The 22,663-nt window shown below is 57.6% G+C and overlaps 5 protein-coding genes across 5 annotated transcripts; 4 read left to right on the forward strand and 1 right to left on the reverse strand.

Annotated features, from left to right (window-relative positions):
- Positions 1-773: 773 nt before the first annotated feature.
- GGS23DRAFT_438082 (uncharacterized protein) lies at positions 774-3,053 on the forward strand. Its single transcript, XM_051513918.1, has 3 exons — positions 774-781; positions 998-1,215; positions 1,270-3,053. The coding sequence occupies exons 2-3, from the start codon at positions 1,139-1,141 to the stop codon at positions 3,005-3,007; spliced, it is 1,815 nt and encodes a 604-aa protein (XP_051367344.1). The 5' UTR covers positions 774-781; positions 998-1,138; the 3' UTR covers positions 3,008-3,053.
- Positions 3,054-10,618: 7,565 nt separating this feature from the next.
- GGS23DRAFT_601259 (uncharacterized protein) lies at positions 10,619-13,111 on the forward strand (the record flags this gene model as incomplete). Its single annotated transcript, XM_051519179.1, has 2 exons — positions 10,619-11,057; positions 11,184-13,111. The coding sequence occupies 2 exons, from the start codon at positions 10,619-10,621 to the stop codon at positions 13,109-13,111; spliced, it is 2,367 nt and encodes a 788-aa protein (XP_051367345.1).
- Positions 13,112-14,039: 928 nt separating this feature from the next.
- GGS23DRAFT_438309 (uncharacterized protein) lies at positions 14,040-16,208 on the reverse strand. The gene has a single exon (XM_051513919.1). The coding sequence runs from the start codon at positions 15,969-15,971 to the stop codon at positions 14,223-14,225; it is 1,749 nt and encodes a 582-aa protein (XP_051367346.1). The 5' UTR covers positions 15,972-16,208; the 3' UTR covers positions 14,040-14,222.
- Positions 16,209-16,229: 21 nt separating this feature from the next.
- Positions 16,230-18,179, forward strand: GGS23DRAFT_589316 (Thioesterase/thiol ester dehydrase-isomerase). The gene is made up of 8 exons (XM_051517609.1): positions 16,230-16,369; positions 16,444-16,484; positions 16,632-16,647; positions 16,714-16,779; positions 16,866-16,980; positions 17,061-17,126; positions 17,225-17,303; positions 17,381-18,179. The coding sequence occupies exons 1-8, from the start codon at positions 16,331-16,333 to the stop codon at positions 17,457-17,459; spliced, it is 501 nt and encodes a 166-aa protein (XP_051367347.1). The 5' UTR covers positions 16,230-16,330; the 3' UTR covers positions 17,460-18,179.
- A 720-nt stretch (positions 18,180-18,899) lies between these two features.
- GGS23DRAFT_438531 (acetyl-CoA synthetase-like protein) lies at positions 18,900-21,379 on the forward strand. The gene is made up of 4 exons (XM_051513921.1): positions 18,900-19,029; positions 19,207-19,329; positions 19,425-20,925; positions 20,980-21,379. The coding sequence occupies exons 1-4, from the start codon at positions 19,017-19,019 to the stop codon at positions 21,221-21,223; spliced, it is 1,881 nt and encodes a 626-aa protein (XP_051367348.1). The 5' UTR covers positions 18,900-19,016; the 3' UTR covers positions 21,224-21,379.
- The last annotated feature ends 1,284 nt before the right edge of the window (positions 21,380-22,663 follow it).

Here is a 22,663-nt window from a genome sequence, read left to right on the forward strand (position 1 = left end):
TTCTGCGTCCCCAATAGGCAGAAGTAAGGAAAGAGAAGGCCCCCCCCCCCCCGGGACACCTCTCAGCCGAGTGGATACGCCAGCATCTCACACATGCTTCTCTTTCTCTCTCTCGAGCACAGACCCGGTTGACGAGGGCTCGCTCGCCCGCTCGGCCGCCGAGGAGGCCGCGGGCCGCCGCGGACCGCCGCGGACCTGGTTTTGTGCGGCTTCGTCGCGAGTCTCTCTCTCTGCCATCGGTTCGGCTGCCGCGCCCTGGGTTAGGTTTGCTGGAGGGCTAGGGAGGGGGGGAGGGGGGGACAAGGGGAAAGGGGATGGGTAGATAGATAAATAGGCAGCTGGCGGGGAGGCCGAGCTCGTTGAGGGTTGGGGTCCCGTCCCGCCTCTCCCCCCGTAGACGGCGTCGACTACGCGTAGAGACGTTCAGCTCCCCCTCCCCCCTCCTGCGCGCGCGTGCGTCGACTGCTCGGATAGTTTTATATGGTTGCCGGCCGCTACTAGGCATAGTATTATTATTGCCGGTGCTAGTATTCTCGACCTCTATATCTGCCTACTACTGCTCCTATTACTACTGCTACTGTTACTACTACTACTCGCCCGGCCTGGGGAACCCGTTGTCGTGATTTCGTTCCCACGAGCGACGTCTTTTTTTCTCTCTCTCTTTTTTGGCCATATCCCCTGCACCGACTCCGAAAATAATTCCATAATTAAAATACTAATATTTGCTATCTTCGCCGTGCCCGACTATATCCGTCTGGCGCATATATAATACTACGTATATGTAAGTGTAACCCATCTGGGTGGTATGGTGTCGAGCTGCTCCAACGCCGATTTACCTATCTTACCCAGGTATCCAGATGACTTACACGCCTGCTCACTCACCTCCTATTTGCCCTCCTATTCTCTACACGCAGCATATACCTACCTACCTATTTCTTATACCACGTCCTTCCCCTCTATCTTGTCGCCAATATGTTAATGTCGCATCTACGTCTAGACTCTTATTCTCAGCGCGAAAGTCGGCGCGTGCGTAGGCACTCCGCGTCGACATAGCTTACCTACGCGCGCGAACGCGAGACCTTGCTTGGTGAACCGAGTACTCAGCCAAGGATTCCGGCTGACCGCCGAGACGGCGACCATGGGCAGCGAGAAGGGGGATAAGCCCAAAGCCAAGGCCAAAGCCAGGCCTAGGATCGTCAGGCCTCTCGGGTACCTGTACGCTTCTCTTATCCTGCCCCCGCACTCTCTCCCGTTTGCTGACTTGCCTAGGGAGCGCTACGAGTTGGCCATGCTGACGCTGGGATACTACCGCAACAGCATATTGACTTGCCGATACCTCATCCCCGCCGCGCTGCTGCCCCTGTCGCCGGCCCCCTCCTCCACGTCCGAGCCGGGATCGAAGACCGCCGGGCCCGCTGAACCCGACACCCTCTCCCCGATCCGCCTTGCCTTTGAGCGCGCCCTCGCCCGCGTCGTCCTCGCCCATCCCTTCTTGCGCGTCGGCCTGCGCGGCGAGGACCGCCGCAAGCCTGACTGGGTCGCGCTCGAGACCGTCGACTTCCGGCGGCACGTCGAGTGGCGGCTGCCGACGGCTACCACCACCACCGCAACCGCCGCCGACGGGAAGGTGGCCGCGGTAGATGCGGAGGTCTGGCCTGACGCCGAGGTGTGGGCGACCGTGCGCGAGCATCTCGACGTGCGGTGCGACGGTGGCGAGGATGCTCCGTCGTGGAAGGTGACCGTGTTCGTGACCAGGGGGGCACAGGAGGGGGAACAGGGCGTGGGCGGGCGCCTCGACGTCTTGTTCGAGTGGGGGCACGCGCACACGGATGGGATAAGCGCGAAGATCTTGCATGAGGATCTGCTACGGCACCTTAACGAGCACATTAACGACAGCGGCGCCGCGGGCCGCCTCCCCGAGTTCGCCGACCGCGTGCTCACGGTGCCTCCCTCGGCACCGACCCTCCTCCCTTCGCTTCACACGCTATGCCGGTTTCCGGTGTCGGCCGGGTACGCGCTGGCGACGCTGTGGCGTGAGCTGCGGCCGACGCCTCTCACATCGTATGTCGCGACGCAGGCGCGGTGGTCGCCGATCCGCTTGCAGCCCTACGCCACTGAGTACCGGCAGTTTGCGCTAGACGCTGCTCCCCTGGCCGCCGTCCTGCGCCGGTGTCGCGCCCACCAGACGACGCTGACGGGCCTGCTGCAGACCCTGATCGCGGTCGCGTTCGCTCGCCGGATCCCGGCCGCCGACGCGCCCGCGCTCTCCGGCGGCACGATACTAAACTTGCGGCCCATCATGGCCAAGGACGAGGGAGCGAGGAAGGTGCTGCGGGAGCTGAGAGAGAAGGGCGAGGTTGACGGGGAGGTCGATCTGGCACGGGCGATGGCGAACTATGTGACGTCGTTGCATCACGAGTTCGGCGCCGAGCTCGTCGCGGCGATTAGAGCACATGCTACCTCCGCGGGCGCCGACACAGCCAATGAGCCTAAGGAGCACAACGGAGGCGAGAACGGGGGCGCGAGCTCGACGGCCGCGATAATTGCGCTCGAGAAGCTCGTCTGGCAGACGGCGGAGCGCGTGCGCACCGAGATCCAGGGGAAGCTGGACCAGGGCTTCCGGAACGACCTGCTGGGGTTGGTGTGGGCAGTGTCAGACTACCGGACGCTATTCACGGACATAGCAAAGAAGCCACGAAGCTCCTCGTTCGCCATCACGAACTTGGGTGTCATCGACGGCAGTCCCGCCGGGCCGGCTGCTTCGGCTGAGGGGGAGGGAGGGGGGAATTGGCGTATCGACCGCGCCGTCTTCTCCATAAGTCCCCAGTCCACCGGTTCCGTATTTACGCTGTGTCCGGTCGCGGTCAAGGGCGGGCAGCTGTGGGTGTCGTGCAACTGGCAGGCCTGCGCCATGGACAAGGCCCTCGGGGACGCGGTGATGGCAGACATCGAGACGTGGCTGCGGCACTTTGGAAGGGAGGCAGAAGAACGGGAAGAAGCGGCCTAACCCGAGAGGAGCCACCGAACATTCCATGGTTAAGCGGCTCACGGACCCGGGGGGAGGGGGAGGTGCAAAAGAAAAGGGAGGTGGGCAAGGGGTTATAGAGATGACAGTAGACTATGTTGTAATTCTGCGGGATCCGTAGCCCGTTTCTGATAGTTGTAGCAGACGTACCGGGGTTTGGGGTAGAGAGGGAGGAAAGACAGAGAGGGCGGGGAGACGGGGGGGCTGCTAATCCGCATAAATGCCCATCGCCGCGACCTAGTGATCGAGTTAGATCGCCGCACCCTGTCGTCGGCATAGATAGATCTGTGTTGGAGTCGCATTGAGGTTTTCTTCTTGGGTGATGTGCCACGGCTTTCTTCGGCTTTGATGCCTCCTCTTCAATCCTATCCAGGTCTTCCTATTCGCCTTTGACTCATATGTGCATTCTGTAAAGGGACCTCAGTTTCGGGATCATCGTCTTAGTTGGACTTCTCAGCCTGGAAACGTGCCGACTTCGCCGCAGAGGCTTTTTCGTCTCTTTTTCTCCCCGTCCCTCTCTCTTTTTGTCCACTTCTCCTGCCCTTTTCTTCTCGCGGATAGACGTCTACGGCGCGCCCCGGTCTTGATAGGGGGTATTTGGACGCATGTGTGGCAGAACTACCGCGGGAGCAATCTCACCCTGCCCAGCTCTTCCCAACGATGCCTTCACCAACAATTAGGTAATTGCGCCTCGATATCCCTGGTCCGGCTGACGATGCAACGCCACGTACCCCCGCGGGATGGCGTGAAATTCGTCAAGTGAGGGTGGCCTGGAGGCTCCATTCGTCCCCCCATCCGCGTTCGCTCTCTCGCTTTCTCCGTATCCGCGGCCCTCTTCCTTGGTTGGGCTCATTGCTTGTCACGATATACGCAAGTGAGAACCCCCCTTTGCCGACTGCAGTATTCTCTTCAAATTCGGCTACTCCTTTCTAAACTAGGGGCGATATCAAGTCTGTCCAAACCAGCGTATTCGTCAGCTCTAGTGCGAGTCCGGGATAGGAACTCGAGACTCTGGGCCGGAACAGAGAAGGGGATAGCATCCCTACCCTTCGCTACTTTTCATCAGCCATACCTGTCTCATTACATTAATCTGCCCTCCATCCTATATATCTCTTGCCGCTACTAGATAGGGGCCTTCGAGGCTAAGCACAGTCGGGCCAAGCGTTATACCAGTGATCCCTAGGCAATTGTTAGCGACTTGTTGCCTTTCGAGGTTCCGCCCAATGAACGATACGAGACCGAAGATGGAACCCCAAACAAGATCGGTCACCTGTCCATCACCACCTGGGATAAGGCTCTGTACGGCGTCGGACCCGGGAATGATCACACACACACACACCGCCACCACTGTCATCGTCATCATCATCCGTGTCCCCATATGATATCAACTACAATACGCGCCATCCCTGCTATGGCCACGGCCGTGTCTGACCCAGATCCCCCCCTTTTAATGCTTCTGCATGCATTCTTCTGTCGCTGTGTCCTCGTACCCTGAAAGACGTTGGTAAAATTTACCAGATAACCTAACCTGGCGTGCTGTATTTACCTCCTATCATCTCCAAAAGGGAAGGGGAGGGCAGTAGCCTGGGCTTTTACCTCTCGAAGACTGGCTGTAGATTTTTTCGATACGCCTCATCTCGATTAGCGGAGTCGAGGTTCTAGGTTGCTGGGTAGGGGCCTCCTAAGTGGCCTTCTAAGTGCCGAGTGCGGTCTCCGCTGGCCATCTGGCTGCCTTCATATTCTAGTAATATATATTCCTGATAAGGCACAACGAAAGGCCGAGAGAGGAAAATATCAACATAGAATCCGGGAGCGTAGAGGGTGGTAAGATACTACGATACGGTACGACCATGACATTGCTCTCTAGACTCGGCGGTTGGAGCACAGTATGGGAGGAGGAAGAGGAGGAAGAGGAGGAGGGAGGGGTTCTATGCGGTCCGTCTCACAAATGCTACCTTGAGCTGTCCGTGTGCTCCCCGGGACGCCAGTAGATTCGAGAAGTCGCTCTGGCAGGGGGACGAGGAGCTCGTAAGCAGTTCATCGACGGCGACGAGGTTCCGCGGGATGCGGAACCGCGGGTGGCGAATGATGGGGTATGGGAAGCCTGCGATGTGACGGTAACGCATGCATGTGGCTGTCGTGCAGTCGACCTAATGGCTTCTCTGATTTCCAACTTGGGCCTCTCTATCAGCACGCAGGGCAAGCCCGCCTACGTCCCACCTATGCCCATCCTGGACATCGATGGGGTTCTAGCAACTCGAATGAAAACTCCCTCATGGATCTGGATAGCGTGCGTGCCCGCTCACCCTAGCCGCCACAGGGGGTGGGGAGGTTTTGGGATACTCGGACACCGATTTATTGGCTCCCACTGGCGTCGGGGAGCCGTTTAGCACCGAGTAATGTGTGATATTTCGACAGTGGTGGATGTCGGCAGGGCTTGCGAGACGCATGCACGTAGGTGCGTACGCATGGTGTGGTGTGGCGTGGCGTGGTGCAGGTTGGTAGGCAAGCGGATAGGGAGGCGTGTATCACGTAGGTTATATCGCCTACTAGAGGGTCGACCAGATCGGCCCTCTCCTCCTCCAGTTAGCCAATTCCCGATGGAAGAGGGCCGTTTAGGAGATATTCCGATCCATCTCGCTGTCGGTCAAGCGAGGGAGAACAGCAAGAAGACCCTGATCAGCGGGCTGACGACAATTGCATTTGCACGCCACGCACAAAAGACGCAGACAGGGAATACAGAGAGAAAGAGAAAGAGATAACAACAACTTGCCGCCACAAAGCAGTCCTGCGGGAGAGGGGAGGGCGGGGGCAAGGCGAGTACCTGATAGGAGAGCGTGTAAGACAGCCCTATTTACCAGGGTTAGGCGTGCGAGCCGTCCTCGTCACGGGAGGGCGACGGCGACGCGAATATCTCTCTCCCCTCTCTCTTTCTCCTCTTCCCGTGGAACGCTGATAAGGATGGGGCGGTAGAGAGGCACCGTAGGCTATTTTCTCCGCGCGACTTGTGCGGAATCGGACTCGCACATGTGTGCAGGGTGATTGGTATTCCAAGGATCAAAGGGTTGGAAGAGGTAGGCGACGGATGAGAAAGAGTCGGGGGTTGGAGGTGGCGGCGGCGTGTAGATGTGAGTGGGCGAGATGCGGACGTGGGCGGATGTGTGGATATGTGGGCGCGGAGAGGGGAGGGGGGTGTGACCAGCCAAGTAAGACTTTTTTCCTTTCCACAGCTTCTACATCGAGTACTAGTGCCAAAACAGAAAAACAGGTATATCGTGGGCAGGGGGGTGTACCTATACCCCTATTGTGCATACCCATACACCTTATCCACCTATTGTGCATAAGGTATATACGTATCGGCTACGAGAGCAGGGAGGGCGAGTGGCGAGGGCGTGTACGTAGCAGCGCTTGGGAGGGCAGATCGATCTGCTATCGACGAATGGATCTACAGCTAGACCACGGCTAGATCGAGTGGCATGGCGGAGCAGAGAAAGCCAGGATCTCGCTGCTGTGCCTCACCAAGGGAAACCGGAGTAGACAAGCGAGTCCGTAAACTAGGGGCGGGTAGGGAATGGAAAGAAGATGGAAAGGAAACTGAAGAAATCACACAACAGAACGGAATACAACGAAACGTAATCGAGGATGGCGAGGGATGGGGGGGAACCAAACAAAAGCAGGAACCAGAAAGAGGGAGAAGAAACCAGCCGAAAAGCGAAAGAGAGGAAAAAACGCAGAAAAGGCTCATCCGTAATGCCAACAACGAAGAGAGACTGGGAACGGACACACGTCACGGACAGCGCTGAAGTTGAACCAACCCCGCACAGGCAGCACTGTAGGTGTGTGTTGTCCCAATCCGGAGGGGCCACGGCGCCAAGCAGCCGCAGGTATCCAGGTATATAAATCTCGACTTGGACCCCGTCCCTTCATCCGTCTTCCTCCTTACAACACACAACACGCTCACCACCTACCCGCCGATCAGAACGACGTCTTCCCACCAGATCTAGCAATTCGATCCCTGACAGAAACGCTTCTAGCTTCTCTCAACACCACCCCAGCCAATCTATCAAGATGAAGGGCGAATGCGGATGCGCTGACAACTGTAAGTAGTAGGAGTAGGAGAGAAGACTGCTACCCCGCGGCCACGAACTGACCCAACACTATCACTACCACCACCATGACCACCCCCGATTTGTGCTGCTGCTAACCAGTGATGCTAGGCGAGTGCGGCACTAGCTGCGAGTGCGGGAAATAAGCCGTGCCACCGACGAGACCCCCTCTGCGAATGAGGTCGACTACGCTACTCGACGCCGGCTTCCCCCGCAGACCTCATCCCCAACCACGGACCGGCTAAGACTTGCCTCTCCGTATCTCTCTCTCTCCTTCTCGTGGATCACGCCAAGCAACAACTACCGAAGACTAGAAAAATAAAAGGAAGAAAAAAAAAAGACACGGCAGCAATCGGTGTACTATCACCAACACGACATGCAGACCATCATTTTCGGCTCGACTGCGGGATCCGGAAGCCCCGAGAGGCTGAATTAGTTGGGAAATGGCGGAACGACGGGGAACGGTGCTGTACTAGTAGCTATCGGAGAGCCGGCCAAGCCAGCTTAGCCACCGCTCCTTAAGAGTCTCAATCCGATTGTAATATTTTTTTTTTTTTTCGGTGTGGCACCATATGCTTATGATTTTTTGCCTCGTGTGATGCCACTGTCTCCTGTGATCTGTCCGATACCACAAAATCCGCCCTCCGTCCAGAATCGGGGGTTTCCCTGCCTCCGGGAGACCCCTAAGCGCCCTCGACCGTATTCGGCCTAGCTCCGAGCTCAGCGGGGGCGGGCAGGTAAGTTTAGTCCCAACTAGGAAGTTTCTCAAGTCTGACATCAGGCCCAGGTGGCGTTGTTGCCTCGATCTTGATTCGGTAAGCAAATTAGGTAAGGCAAATTAGGTAAAGTGAATTAGGCCCCTACGGAATCCCCTCTCTCTCTGCTCTTGCGCCTTCGCCTCGAGGGTGCTGGGCGAGGGCTTCTAGGAGAGAGAGAGCCGGCCGTGAGAGCGGGTTGAGATGTAGTTGGAGGTAACCCAACAACAAACCTCTCCTCTCCTCTCACCTCTTACTTCGACGCCAATTACAAGTTGAGATGATTACTAGGTATTTCTTCTAATACACAATACGCTCACATTTTACCTGATACGAGGAAGCCGTGCGCCCATCCAAGCTTGACCTTTGTATTTTTACGGTTTGTTGTCCTTGTCTCTTCACGTAGACAAATGGGTTCGGAGGTAGGTAGCCGTTAGTAGAGACTTACCACCTGTAGGTATTTTATGTACGCAGTACGTACTCGTCCACTGCCAAGTGGAAGACAGGAGACGAGTTCCAAGTTTAGGGTCCCAAGCTCTGACGAACCTACGTCTATAATCATGCCTAGCACATGGTGATAAGACAAATACTCATACGATTACACGAACGCAAGGTACCGCGGGAGCCGGCAGCCAGCCACGAGGAGGAGGCGAAGGGAGGGGTGGTCAGCCCATGTCGCACCACCGCATCCTCGGGCCTCTCCCGAGAACATGGGTTGATAAACATCTGCGCGACCCAATGGCATGTCGAGAAAACGACGACAGTCTTTCCGTCTAGGCCGAAGGCGTCATATAGGGCCGCCAGTAATAATGGCTAGGAGACGGACTTGTCACGACACTCCTATCCGGCCTGGGGAGAGGTGGGTGTCCGGGAAGAGAGTGGCGGGGCTCCACCACCCTGTACAAAGCCGACGTCACCCCAGCCCGTTCCGAAGCCGTCGACCGGGCCCGCGTCGCCGTGGTGCCCGTAGGGCCAAGGGCGATCTGCTTACTACGGGCGATAGTTATTAAGATCTAAATAAATGCAGCTGTTTACGGTGGAATCGTATATGGATGTCTAGTGTTGCTAGTTGTGTACGTAGTAGTAAGAATAGGGGCTAACAGTCATGGTCATGGTATGCTGCGTAGTTAGGGTCTCTCTTGAGTTCCCCTCCGCCGTAGGGCTTGAGTATATCCCCAAATAAATAAATGTACAGGAATGAGTAAAACAAAAAGGTGAGCGATGTATCATGCCGCTGGCGATGTCGTTTTAGTCGTGGCATTTCTCCTAGGGCAGAAAGAGGCGGAGAGACAGAGGGAGGAAAAGGAGCTCGTGTGCTGTGAATAGCAGTGGACAAGAATCACGCCCCCTTGTAACCCTGTGCCTCTCATCTCCTAGGTGAATCACGGTAGGTAGGTGATTTCTGATAACTCCTGATCCAGCAAAACCAACACCGTGAATATAACCATAGGACCGGTACGTGAACCCAGCATAATATACCGAAATACTTCCCATGTATTCATCGCACCTGGCTCACCCCTCTCACACTGGAAGAGCACACAGTTGCCTGTACGACAGCAATATAACAGCAGTATGCCATCAACATGCCATCAGCATATTCATAAGTATATTCATGAGTATAGGCATCTTGGCTTAGGTACCTATTCACAAGAGAGGTATCTACGGTACCAGAACCGTCGTGCCTGTCACCGGGCCATATCAGGTACTGCCCCTGCCCATCTCAAGTACACCAACTTCGAGCATATACTGAGGACCGATTATTCACATCAGGTCCGACTGGGGAACGTCTATATACCTACACTGCTATTCAACAATATGTACCACCGCCGCTGCCGCACCCCTTATTTATCTCTGCCTCAGATACCTTCCTGTTGCTGATTCAGTTCCCTCCCCTCCCCTCGGCATCGTCAGCAACCTACTCCTCCGCCTCAACTGGGATTCTTCTGGTCTCCCCGGCCTGCGTCCTCTCCTACCTCTCTCATAACTATCGCCGTTCTCCCCTCTGCTCTCTCACCCTCATCTGTGCCGGCGCGTGGTACCCCCAGCTGCCTCCCAAGGGCCAATCCCCCAGTTTCCAGCCTTGAGCAGAGCTATCTGCTTGATTCTACTTTCACCACATTTACACCCACATCCACACCCACACGCCCTCAGTCTCATCTCCTTCTCATCTAGGCGGTACGTGCTGTCTCTTTTCTCCTACCTCAGTCCGAACGCAGTACGTCTAATGCCCCAAATTGCCCATGGTCTCGGCTAACATATGCCAGTCCAGCTACGCCAGTTTCCGCCAGAAACCACATACAGCGCATGTCCCATCCGGCCATCCGTGATATTTGCCAGGCCTGAGGCTTCATCCGTTCGGGCAATCCACATGAGGCAAGTTGCCTATTTCTAAATATTCACTCGCAACTAGTTAATAGCCCTCTAGGTTACGTGACACCTTCACTGTTCTGAATACACCCTCGCCACATCTAGGTGAGCCAACCTTCACTCTACGGTTGGTTATCTCTATTCCAGGTACCTATATATTTAGTGTCCTGGGACTCTTGCGCTCTTATTTCCCTTTTTACTTACCAAACCCTTATTATCCTTTAGTCTGAACTGCGCAAGGCTTGGCCGTGCCAGAGTTGTCTTTACAGACCATTGGCAACTCTATCTCGCTTCCCGTGCCCTGCCTTCTTTCCGGGACTTCACATACTCACGTCCCCTTAAGAATCCTGGCTCTGTCTTTCACCATGTCAGACCAAAGCAACAATTACCTCCTTGGTCAGAGCGACATGATCCCGCTCCCCAGTCTACCGGCTCGTACTCTCGCCGGAAGAGACACGTCCCCCAATGAACAACACAACACGGTTGGAGCATCAAGCAATGTCATTTCTCCGTCCACCCCGGTGCGAAGCCTAGGAAGCCATGCAACAACATTCCAGGAAATTTCATTCAACAGTGCCGGATCAGATTCCAGCATCCCCCGAGTTCTATCTCAACATCCGTCAAACTGGATCCGCGATAGCTTCGACAGTGTTAGAGATGAGGAGACCGGTGGTACCAATCAAAACAAGAGGCCTGCCATATCTAGGATCTGGAATTCAATCCGGAGCCCCGTCAAACGGCGTGTTGAGGAGTATAGGATGAATAGACAGTTTCGTGGTGGCCTCCCACTTCCTGTCACTGCAGGTATGTATACCACCGCTACCCATGACCATAATAGATGTGCTGCCACCCCCTTTCATACGACGTTTCCTGTCATCTCCTTGTTCGTCATCTACCTACCACAAATCTCTGCTAACCATGCTCATAAAGCCAATCCTTCGCACAATATGGTCCCCTTCATGAGCTCTAACCATAACAACCAAATGGCTTCTAAATTGTCCTGGGCTCAGGCTCAACGGTCGGACCACTTGAGAGAGAGAATAACGATGCCTTCCGCTACAATGTCTCTCGCCACTGGTGCCAGCATCAGCTATCCAGACGGTTCCCAACTGTCTTCCGGCCATCGTGTGCATTTCACATCTCCCAACCCTGTGTCAGTGTACTCCGCCGAAGCGGATCTCTCCCTGTTACCCCTGACCAGTCGACCCAAACCTCCAAATGACCATTTCTGTTGTCATTTCCGCTGCAACTTTTGCCTTCGATTGGTATCCATTCGGGAGTCCCTAACCGCGTCTGTCCAAGATGCTTATGACTGGCTGACTGTCAAGTTCTCGTTCGAGGTAAGCACTGTGACGCGCATCGTCTACCTTATTGCCGGTACAAGCACCGTCAATGTTATTGTAGCCGTCATTGTGCTTTGCACCGAGGGCGATAGATACCCAGGCAATGCCTCGACTGCTGTCCGCATCTGGCTCGGAGTTAGCGCTGTCGTACTACTGTGTGCACTACTCTACAATAGCCAGCGCTCTGACCGAATCGCCGAATGGGGCCCTCGTCAACGACTGAGGGGCACTGCAAGAGACCATGACGACCAAGGGAATTCATACGAACTTCGGGAGCTCCCAGCTTATTTACGATCCCCCCATACACCGGAGCCGGGACAGCGCCATCGCCACCGGCGGGTCTCGGAACCCGAACTCGTTTCCGGTGGCAATGTTGCCTCGAGAGAACAACCGGACCTGCCACAGCACGCTACAGGCGAGATGCAGTATCCCAGCCCGTATGTGAATACGTTGGCGGACAACCTACATAATGAGGTGGATAATGTTCCACCAACTTCTCTACTTACAACCTCACAGGCCCGCCTGGGTCACTCTAACCAACCGCGCTCTACCACGGTCGGTATTGCCCGAGGCAGCTCCTTGTATGGGTCCGAGCAGCGAGAACAGCGCCGCTACGGTGCGGAGCCGCCGGATCATGAGCGACATCAGCGAGCAGGTCCAGGTAGCGGAATCTTGGAAAGGACTCTCGTCCCAAACAGAACCGCCAGCGGGCTGACCGCTCCGACTCTCAGCCGCGGTAATAGTGGCGATACCTCCGCCACAGAATACCAGTACAGCGAGACCATTGTCAACGCCGAAGCAGAGCCATATGGCTCCGGCCCAGCGGCTATTAGACCTGCCAACACCCGAGAGCACCATGGAACTGGCACGGGAGGAGATGTTGATGGAGTACGTGTGCACCGTGATTCCTCCAATAGCGTGTCAACAGTTGTTAGTTTCGCGAACGGTTATGTCACGCGCTCCATGGTCGAGCGACGAGGTTCTTACTTCCGAAACTCAGCAATGCTCTCGCGATCGCCGCCACCCCAGTACTCCGAATACCCAGAATCGCCTACCATTGGTTATGGCGCTGGCACTTCTGCTGCTGATGCTACAGATGAATCTGATTTCAGCTCTGGTGAAGCCGAGCACTCTGGCATGGACTCGGAAATAGACCTCCCGCCTTGTGTCATTCCCGTCGCTCAGAGGTGGGACTTCGTCTCCGAGTTCGACGAGGATGACGACCGTGGCGGTGACAACCACAATGACGATAATGATCACGACGAGTATGGCCAAGGCCAAACCGGCAGCCTGGAGCCTGAAACACCCACACAGCAGTCCTGGATGGCTGAGAACAACAACGAGGTGGAGGGTGAAGGCGATTACGATGAGGAGGACGAGCGCGCTTACCAGGAGCAGCGCGCGGCCGACTCGGACGAGTATGACCTCCCGTACCGCATGTCGCCGATTCTCGAGCGCAGCGACGAGCTCAGCAGCTCGCCGCCCTCGTCGATGCCACGACGCCGTCGCTATTAGGCCACTCCCCCCAACCTGGCCAGGGCATGTTGCAGGAAGGCCGCGAAGTACATGTCGCTAGCCATCCATGACGGCAACTCAGCTGGACGGGGTGTCTAGGAGAAGAGTGCATGTTTGTTTTTTTGTTAAACGAAAGAAAGGACGGAAGGGCAAGCAGATACTCTGGATCCGGGTTTGGATCATCGCTCATGGCGACAAGGGCACTACCACCACCGCCAGATAGGTAGTATTGCAGGACTCGCCGAAGATTTGCTTGTAGGGTACTTGTCCGCTTCTTGCCGGCCGGGCCCACAACTGTTGTATGTGATCACTTGTAAACATTGTAAACAAGGGAGGGAGGGAGAGTGTAGGGTGGTAGCTGGTTGTTGACCTGACGCTAGGGCCCGCCGGGGCTTTGGGCAGGGACGCCAGGACAGACAGTGAAGTTTGTATCGGTGGTCGGGGCAAATGACGATGGCAATGGAGGGTGGCATGTGTGCGTGGCGCGCACAAGACTGTAAACTGGCCCCGAGTCGCAGTCTGTCTTTTGTCTGGTCTTGACCGCCGAGAGAGAGAGGATGATACACCATGTACTTCTGTCGCATAGCTGGCCTGGACTTCGGGCCCCGTAATTCACACAATGACAAAGACCGAGTCTTACGAGTGCCGTGAACTAATATATAAAAGCAGCCGTAAACAAAGAGCATACCCCCCGATGCTAGACTTGCGTAACCTGAGCCATCCAACATCATTGACGGTATATACATACATATATAGTAAGCAAAGAGCCCCCTCTCCTCCCTCTACCAGCCAAGAGACGAGTCAAGGAGCGTAGTAGGTACCCCAACGGTGACGTGTATTACCCCTGCCTCTGCCTTACCACTCACTCACTCGCCTTGCTTGCTGCTCGATACTGTACACGCGACGGCCAGAATGCGTCCTTAGCCAGAATGCGTCCTTAACTCCAACACCTATCCGCAGTTGTTCTCGCCCGACACCGATTCGTAATAGTTCCGGGACAACAGACCTAACCCGAGCCGACCTGGCGACGAGACGTATCTTATCTCTCCCGGCCAGCGGGAAGCAGCTGCCCGGGGGAGGAGGGCGGGGGGGGGGAGGGGACAATGCGGCGCTAGGTAGCCCGCCCCGCCCGGGCCCGGTTCTCGCGGTACCGCTTCTCCTTGGCGGCGGCCTTGCGCCGCCGGCGCCACGCGCGGTTCAGGTCGCCGCGGCGCTCCCAGAACTGCTTCTGGAAGTCGCTGAGCGGCGCCTGGCTGGCGTCGGCGCCTGCGCCGGTCGGCCCGTTCGCCGTGCCGGCGGCGTCCCCCCGCTGCTCCTCCTTCCCGTCGTGCGGTTCCTCGCCGTCCGCATCGGCTTCGTCGTCGTCGTCGTCGTCGTCGGCCAAGCCGTTCCGGGGCCAGAGGTTGAACGTCCGGCTCGGGTGCGCCGTGTCCGGCGTCGGCGCCGCGCTGCGCACGTTCCTGAAGTCGAAGTCCTGCTTCGTGAAGGGCGTCATGGGCGGCTGGTGCAGGGGCGCCACCACGTCGTCCTCGTCTTCCATGTCGTCGTCGTCGTCGTCGTCGCCCCCGAAGAAGCTGAAGGGCTCGGCGGCGGCTTGGCCAGGCGTGGCCGCGCCGCCCGGAGGCCGCTTATAGAGCGCCTCGAGAGGGTGCACCTTAGCCGAGGCTGGCGTCGCGGGAGGAATCTTGATAGTGAGGCTCGTAACCGAGCTTGAAGATTTAGGTCTTGCCGACTCGGGCTTCAAGGCTGACGTGGGGCTGCTCAGAGCAGATGTCTCCACCTTCAGCTTCAGCTTGGGCGGTGCCATCACCTCGGCCGTTTCCGCGGCGGCTTTGTTGTGTTGAGTCGTCGGCTCTGGTCGATCGGAACCATCATCGTCTTCCGAGTCGTCAGACGAAGAACCACTACTGCTTGTGTCGTCGTCATCCTCATCCGCCTCGCCATCGCCTTCCTTTTCCGGCGCGGTCGCATCGGAAGCCGCAGTCATATTTTGTTGTCGGGAAGCTTGGGCATCTCGTCTCTTCCTTACTACCGGCTCAACCACCTTTCCATCCCGATCAACCCAGCCTACGCCGTCTTCGAAAGTCACCGCTTCCGAACTGCCCGTCGTGGCATTAGCCTTCAGGAACGATGGATGCTTCACCGTCTTCTCAAATTCGTGCACGACCACCTCGCGCCCGCTCTTTCGCCTTTTCTTCTTGTGCTCGGTGGCTTCTTCGTCGTCTTTCGCTGGCGACGGGCCTGGGCCTGGGAGTTTGGTCTTGAAGAGGCACTCGGGCCCGTCGGTGTACTTTGATTTGATCTCCCTCTTCTTCATCTTCTTCTCCTTCTTCCTCTCCTCCTTGGTCTCCTTAGATTTCTTGTCCTTCTTAGCCTTTTTCCGCTTCTCCTCAATCATCTCGCGCTCCGACGTCGTCCACCCGCGCTTGATCTTGCGGCCTTCCAGCTCGACTCCGGGGGTGACATCGATGTCGCGCTTCCGCTTCTTGGACTTCGTCTTCTTCTCCTTCTTGGCCTTGCTAGCGTCGGCCGCACCCTGGTCGGCTCCGGCCGTAGGTTCGGGGATGGATTCGGGCCGAGCTTTCTCGATGCGCATCTTGGTTCCCCTCAGCACCGTTCCGTTGAGCTTCTTCTTGATCTTATCGGCGTCGGCGGTAGGCAGCTCGACGAAGCCGAACCGCTTCTCGGGAAAAGTCTCGAGGGTGTGATACGAGATGTTGCGCGCGCGGGGGAGGATGGAAGAGGGGACGACGATGGAGAGCAGGGACTCGTCTAGAGGGGTGATGTGAAGTCGTGTGTACCCGTCGGCGCTGGCTGTCGGGGTGGTTAGAGGCTCGAGGAGTTTGAGGACTACAGCCATAGCTGCGCTAGCATGAATCCATGGCCTGCGAAGAGAGGAGGGGGGTGGCCTTGTGTGGTCGGTCCGGTGTAGGTGTTGGCGATTGGTGTAGGAAGAAAGTGAAGAGGCTGACGGGCGGTTCGAGGAAAAGTCGCTTGGCGGGCCGGCGGGAGGAAGGGCAATATGAAAAAGTAGGGAATTGATTACTCAGCAGGGTGCACCCCCAATTCTACTAACTCACCTCGGTGGGGATGGAGATAGCTTACCTAAGGCACACGAGGTATATAGGTAGATGTCCCATATTGTCTCCCCCCCCTTTAACTCGTCGATCGTTGCACAGCTCCGTTTTTCATATTCCGGGCCGTCTCAACCTTCACACGATGCCACGAAAACTGCCTCCGCTTCGGTTCGTCAGGTCGGTCAGTACAGGTCCTCGGCACCGATAACAAGAGGTGGTAGGTAATTGCTAAGTGTCCTTTGGCATGCTTAAAAGGTCCTGAAATCGTTCATGGCCGAGTCTGGCTTGGAGCCGAGGTGAGCTATATCCTATATATCCTATATATGCCTATGTGCCTATATATCTATATGCCTATATATATATGTATACCCCTTGGTCCGGCTGGAAATGCCTTTTCTCTTCAAGAGGCATGTCGGGGACGTATTCTGATGATCGACACTCAGATTGTTGGGACCCCACGTAAGCTTCGCTCGCAGCCAGGCACGGGCGTTATCCTTCTGCCGGGTACTGACGAGGGGGTCCCAGCTTCGGGTGACCAACGCCGTCGCTGGCGAAGTTCAGTTTGAGCTGGACATCACGAAGGACCACACGGTAAGGCGCACCCGAAGAGACCTCTCGCCCGGGCCGTCTAGATAGCGGGCGGTCGCGCCGTGCTCACCGTCTGCCTGCGTGTCCAGAACCGGCTCAAGATCCTCCACGGCGGCACGATTGCTAGCATGGTCGACCTCGGGGGCTCGCTCGCGGTCGCCTCGATGGGGCTCTACGCCACCGGCGTGTCGACAGACCTGAACGGTAAGCGGCTCGCATCTTCGGCCCACTACGCCGCCGAATGGCTACCCGGCGGACCGGCAGCGCTGACCGACTGGTTTCAGTGACATACCTGAGCAGCGGCGGCAAGGTGGGCGACAAGATTACCGCTACGGCCGTCTGTGACAAGAGTAAGCGCGAACCGTCCCCCCCCCCGGCCCCTCTCTCGTCGGTGAACCGGCGCGCTCTGCGGCTTACTCGTTTCCGTACACGGCTAACCGGCTCCTAGTTGGCAAGACGTTGGCGTACACGTCCATCACGTTCAGAAACAGCCAGGGCGAGCTCGCAGCAAGGGGAAGCCATACCAAGTCAGTGCTCACGCGCTCTCCCCGGCCTCTACCCGGCCTGAGAGGTGGGGCTACGGAATGGCTACTAACCGGCGCAGGTACGTGACGCAAGCCTGGAAAGCGCAGGAGAACCCGTTCACGCCTCCGGAGGGGGCCGAAGTGGAAGAGGAGAAGTGACACGGGTGCGTCGTGCTCTGCTCGACTGAGGGAGGACGATCCCAGCGGGAGGGGGTGCCGCGTTATAGAACTCCCATGTAGGTAACTAAGAACCTAGAAGTAGACGGGCAGCGGCAGCACAGAGGAAGAGCGTTTGTCGAGGAGGCTATTAGAAGTGAATATGGAGATTACTCGCAACCAGAGGATACGCGTGCGCCGCGTCTCTGCGTCGACGTTGCTATGTGCCTAGCATACCTCCCTACCACCGTGATAATCCGACGGCCAAGGACCCCTTCGCGACGGCGAGATCCGCGACGACCTGCCGAACGGCGCACCCGGGACGAGTGCGGGGCCAACGCCAGGCGTCGCCAGCGGCTAAAGGAATATGTATGCCCAGGCATCGAGCAGCAGGGGTTTGGCCACATTAGGCAAGGCGAGCCTGGCTTGGTGGTTGGCCCTGAGCGAGCGTCACCTTGTTGGGAGTAGAGCAGAGTAGAGTAGAGTAGAGAGAGAGAGTAATAGAGAGAGAGGATGGTTGACAAGGGGACGGGAGAATTAACGAGGGGGCCACCGCACTCGGGTCGTCCCTGTTCGCTGTTTCACTATGCACACACACTCTCTCTGTCTGCCTCCCCAGTTCTCTCGCCTTCGTCGTCGTCGTCGTCCTCCTCCTCCTCCCCTCCCACCTTCCGCTCTCCTAGGTTCTTCTTTCCTCCCACCTTCCGCTCTCCTTGGTTCCTCTTTCCCCCCCCCTTCCGCTCTCCTGGGTTCTTCTTTCCTCCCCCCTTCCCTCCCCCCCCCCCCCCACTCCCCCCAAGCCAAGCTTCCGCCAACGCTGCCATCCCTACTTGCAATTACCCCGGTTATTCACCGGTCGGATCTAAGTACCTAAAGTACCCTGGGTACCAAAGTAACCCGCCCACCTAAAGCGCGCACCTAGGTACCTTACCTTCCTAGATAAGGCATGTACCTGGTGGGGTGGACCCCTGGGCTGGGTGGGTACCTCCTGCCCTGGAGTTGCTAGCTTAGCTCGTTACAGTTACACACTCGGCCTATAGTTGCAAACCCATTGCGAGGAAGCGACGCTCTCCCCTGTCCCCCACAAACTGCCGTCTCCCCCAGGCACGGAGGAACAAAGTAACCTCGCTGCCAAAACCCGAGGTCGCCCTTCGGCTGTCCACTCGCTTGCCAGCGTCTCTCTTTGTCTCTCTGCCTCTCTCTCTTTTTTTCTCTTTCTTTTTTTCTTTTTCCCTCTCTTCTCTTCCCCTTACTTCTTCTGCCTCTCTCTCCCTCTCTCCCTCCTCTCTCCCGCTTCTCCTTGTCCTGCCTACTTGCCGTAGGCATATATATTCACACACGTATTTCTTGAGTGTGAAGACGTGCCAGTCTCTCTGGATCTGCGATGCCGCTACGCCCATAGTCACTGTTGGGGAGTGCTTCTTGGACCGCCATATAGAGAGAGAGACACGTAGAGAGAGAGCGAGAGAGAGCTTCGTCTTCGCCCTATCCCTACTGTCTATCCCTTCTTCTCGCCTCCCCTGCTCCAGCAGGACCTGGTTGTAAGCTACGCACCTGACCATGGCCGCGATCGGTGAGCTCTTACACATTCCCTCCCGCTCCCCCCTCACGATGCTCTTTCTACCCGGCCGCTGCCTACCTATCTGTATACCTCATCCGTTAGGCGCGGTCGCGAAGGACAGAGAAGAAGAGGATTCCTTACGTCGCCCGTCTAGTATAGACCGCTAACGGCATGGTGGGAGCTTCACAGCAGCTGCGTCGATAGCGGCCACTGCTGCCGGCCTCACCTATCTCGATGGTAGATTCCATCTGCGCCAGGACTGGCATGACATCCGCTCCCGCGCTGCCGCCGCGAAGCTGCTCCAGAAGGCCGGTGAGTCGGCGTTGCCGCCCGTCCACCCGAAGCCTCCTGAATAAGAAGAACCGCCTAACCTCTCCCCTCTCCCCCTCCTGCCCGCGTTCCCGTAGTCCAAGATAAACGCGTATCGCCTTACTACTTCTTCGAGGCCCGAGCCCAGGCCCATCCCGAGAAGGAGGCCATCTGGTCCCGGAACCACGGTGTCCACACCTACGATGCCACCTACCGCCGCGCCAACCAGTTCTCCCGCTGGTTCCTCGACAACGGCGTTCGCCCCGGTGACTTCGTCGCCTTCTTCATGGCTAACAGTCCCGACTTCGTCTTCGCTTGGCTCGGCCTACTCGCCATCGGCGCCGCTCCCGCCCTCATCAATCACAACCTCACCCGCCAGGCCCTGCTCCACTGCCTCGCCATCTCCGAGGCCAAGCTCGTTCTCGCCGACGGCCCACCCCAGCTGCTCGAGCGCCTCGACGCCGTCAGGGAGGACCTCGCCGCCCAGGACGTGCGCATCGTCAACCTGGCCGATGCCCGCTCCGAGATAGACACCGCTGTGAGCGAGCGCCCCCCGGATGAGCTCCGCGACGGCGTTCGCCCGGACTCGCCCTTTGGCCTCTTCTACACGAGCGGCACCACTGGCCTGCCCAAGGCCTGCGCGCTCCCCGCCGCTGCCAGCTTCAACTACGGCGTCAGCCGTGCGTGCGGCTTCTCTTACGTCCAGGGAGACAACCAGCGCTACTACGACTGCATGCCGTTGTACCACGGCACTGGCGGCATCAGTGGTATGACGCAGCTGCTGACCGGCCAAACCTTGTGTCTGGCGCCCAGGTTCAGCGTCTCGGGCTTCTGGGATGACGTTCGCGACAGCGGCGCCACCTGGTTCGTCTATGTCGGCGAGACGTTGCGCTACCTGCTCGCTGCCCCGCCTTCGCCGCGCGATCGCGATCACAAGGTGCACTCCATCTACGGTAACGGCTTGCGCCCGGACGTCTGGAAGCCGTTCCGCGACCGCTTCGGCATCGGGACCATCTACGAGTTCTTCAACTCGACTGAGGGTATCATGCCGCTCGACAACCCGGCGCGCGGTGACTTCCGCGCCCACGCCGTCGGCCACCACGGCTTGCTGCAGCGCCGCCGCTTCCAGAACGTCTTCGTCCCCGTCGAGATCGACGTCGACACCGGCGACATCGCGCGTGACCCGCAGACCGGCTTCGCGCGGCGCGTCCCCTACTCCGTCGGCGGCGAGATCCTCGTCGCCCAGCCGCCGACCATCACGCCTCCCTTTCCGGGCTACTACCGCAACGAAGAGGCCACCTCCAAGAAGTATGTGCGCGACATCTTCCGCAAGGGCGACCTGTACTATCGCACCGGCGACGCCTTGCGCCGCGACGACGACGGCCGGTGGTTCTTCCTCGACCGCCTCGGTGATACCTTCCGCTGGAAGGGCGAGAACGTCTCGACCGCCGAGGTATCCGAGGTCCTGGGCCGCTACCCCGGCGTGAGCGAGGCTACCGTCTACGGCGTCTCGCTGCCGAACCACGACGGTAAGGCCGGCATGGCCGCCATTTACGTCGACCCGGCAGTCAAGAACTTTGACTACAACGGCTTGCTGAAGTGAGTCGACCCCCCTTCCCTCTTCTCCCTCTCCGCTACTGACGGTCTGAATAGGCATGCACGCACGCACCTCCCAAAGTACGCCGTACCCGTGTTCGTGCGCCGCATCGGCGCCCGCTCCGCCACCCACAACAACAAGCAGGACAAGATGCCGCTCAAGCGCGCGGGCGTCGACCCGGAGCAGACGGGTGCCGATCCCGTCCTCTGGGTCCCCGACCACGCTAAGGGCGGCGAGGCCTACGTGCCCTTCTCTCCCGCCGACTGGGACTCGCTCAAGGGCGGCCGCGCTAAGCTGTGACGACCCTTCTCGGCGGGAGAGGGGGGGAACACTAGGAAAAATAAAGAAACGCTCGATAAGATGGAACCAACGTAGCCTACGATGAAGTAGCCGATTCCGTGCGGGCGCGCCCCGGCTGATGCCCCTACATCGCTCAGATACCTGTTTCACCGACTTCTTTTTCCTCATCACATCGCCTGCGACGGATAAGGACGATACTGGCGATGACGACGGCGATCGCGGGGTGAGGGCCCGCCCGGATCACGGCGAGCGAGATTGCCGTACGACGGCGCCGAAACTTCCCCCGCGGGAATTACTAGTTCTGTTCGAGGATGGGAAGTGGGGTGGTTCTGGCGCTGATGCTAGTTGCCAAAATACGGAGAGGCGAAGTTGAACGGGGAGGAGGACCTTCACTGCCGTCGACGCTCGAGGTCCGAATTTCCTTTTTCGGATTTGCTTCTTGCGTTGTCGTCACCGCTGCTGCTGCACTCTACTTTGCATCGACGCCATTTGCATCGACGTCAGTGATATCCGTGACCCCGAGATCTGGCCAGCAGGGAGGGAGGAGAGGGGAGAGGGGGCTGGGAGGAGATACCATGTCGACACATTTAAATTTCACGGAATCGTTTCGAGGGGTGGGTACAAAGAAACCGAGGGGGGGCCGGAGAAGGACAGGGGATCAGGGATTGGGTAAATGCGGCCGTGTCACTTGTTCAGGCGTATAGGTATAATACCGACACGCACTGCCTGACACAGATGCCATCTCAGCTCCATCATCCTCCTTAGTACAGTCGCGATCTACCCTGCCGATGCTGATTTCTCGTGGAAGTAATGCGCACTCATGATAAAATCTAATCGATGCTCGCTAATAGGCCCATACGCCCAAATAACCCGCCCGTATAACCGTCTAAAGCTATGTGATGGGTACTATCAATGTGTGTGGGGATGCAGGTAAATGCAGGTAAATGCAACCGTTAAATCATCAAGACATATCTTTCTCTCGTCGTGGGTATTCGCTCGCCCTCCAGCTAGGTAACCGTATACTAGGTATATGCAGCCTCCGTATATGCAAGTTGCTGAACCGCGTATCTAAGAGACTGTACCAGGGTACGTATCTTCAGATACCTTGACGAGGCGGGCACTGGTACGCCGCCTGCAGCACCAAAAGGCACACAGCTTTGTAGCCTCTCCCAGTCACTCACGCTAATGGTTATTACACCGAACACGCCGAGTCAACCGCCATTATAGGATCTATCGCTCGAAAGTATATCTTCAGCACATGGCCGTCTATCAATACACAGCGAGTCCTCTCCCTAACTCGGAGCAGCCCGTCTCGGCCACTGCTCCGACGTATAGCCGAAAGGCCTGCGGATACGTGAGACAATGTTTACCCGCAACGAGGGTGGAAGCTAACGTACTTACTGGGTTCCGTCGCCTTCGATCTGGTTGGGGATGGCCCGA

This window comes from Durotheca rogersii (genome assembly GCF_024521655.1).
Source record: "Durotheca rogersii strain YMJ 92031201 chromosome Unknown GGS23scaffold_50, whole genome shotgun sequence".
Lineage (NCBI taxonomy): Eukaryota > Fungi > Ascomycota > Sordariomycetes > Xylariales > Xylariaceae > Durotheca > Durotheca rogersii.

Coding starts and splice junctions, on each gene's coding strand:
- GGS23DRAFT_438082 (XM_051513918.1), top strand. CDS start 1,139: ATGGGCAGCGAGAAGGGGGATAAGCCCAAAGCCAAGGCCAAAGCCAGG. Junction 1,216..1,269: donor GTCAGGCCTCTCGGGTACCT/GTACGCTTCTCT, acceptor TGACTTGCCTAG/GGAGCGCTACGAGTTGGCCA.
- GGS23DRAFT_438309 (XM_051513919.1), bottom strand. CDS start 15,971: ATGGCTGTAGTCCTCAAACTCCTCGAGCCTCTAACCACCCCGACAGCC.
- GGS23DRAFT_589316 (XM_051517609.1), top strand. CDS start 16,331: ATGCCACGAAAACTGCCTCCGCTTCGGTTCGTCAGGTCG. Junction 16,780..16,865: donor ACATCACGAAGGACCACACG/GTAAGGCGCACC, acceptor CTGCGTGTCCAG/AACCGGCTCAAGATCCTCCA. Junction 17,127..17,224: donor TACGGCCGTCTGTGACAAGA/GTAAGCGCGAAC, acceptor ACCGGCTCCTAG/TTGGCAAGACGTTGGCGTAC.
- GGS23DRAFT_438531 (XM_051513921.1), top strand. Junction 19,330..19,424: donor GAAGCTGCTCCAGAAGGCCG/GTGAGTCGGCGT, acceptor GCGTTCCCGTAG/TCCAAGATAAACGCGTATCG. Junction 20,926..20,979: donor GACTACAACGGCTTGCTGAA/GTGAGTCGACCC, acceptor CGGTCTGAATAG/GCATGCACGCACGCACCTCC.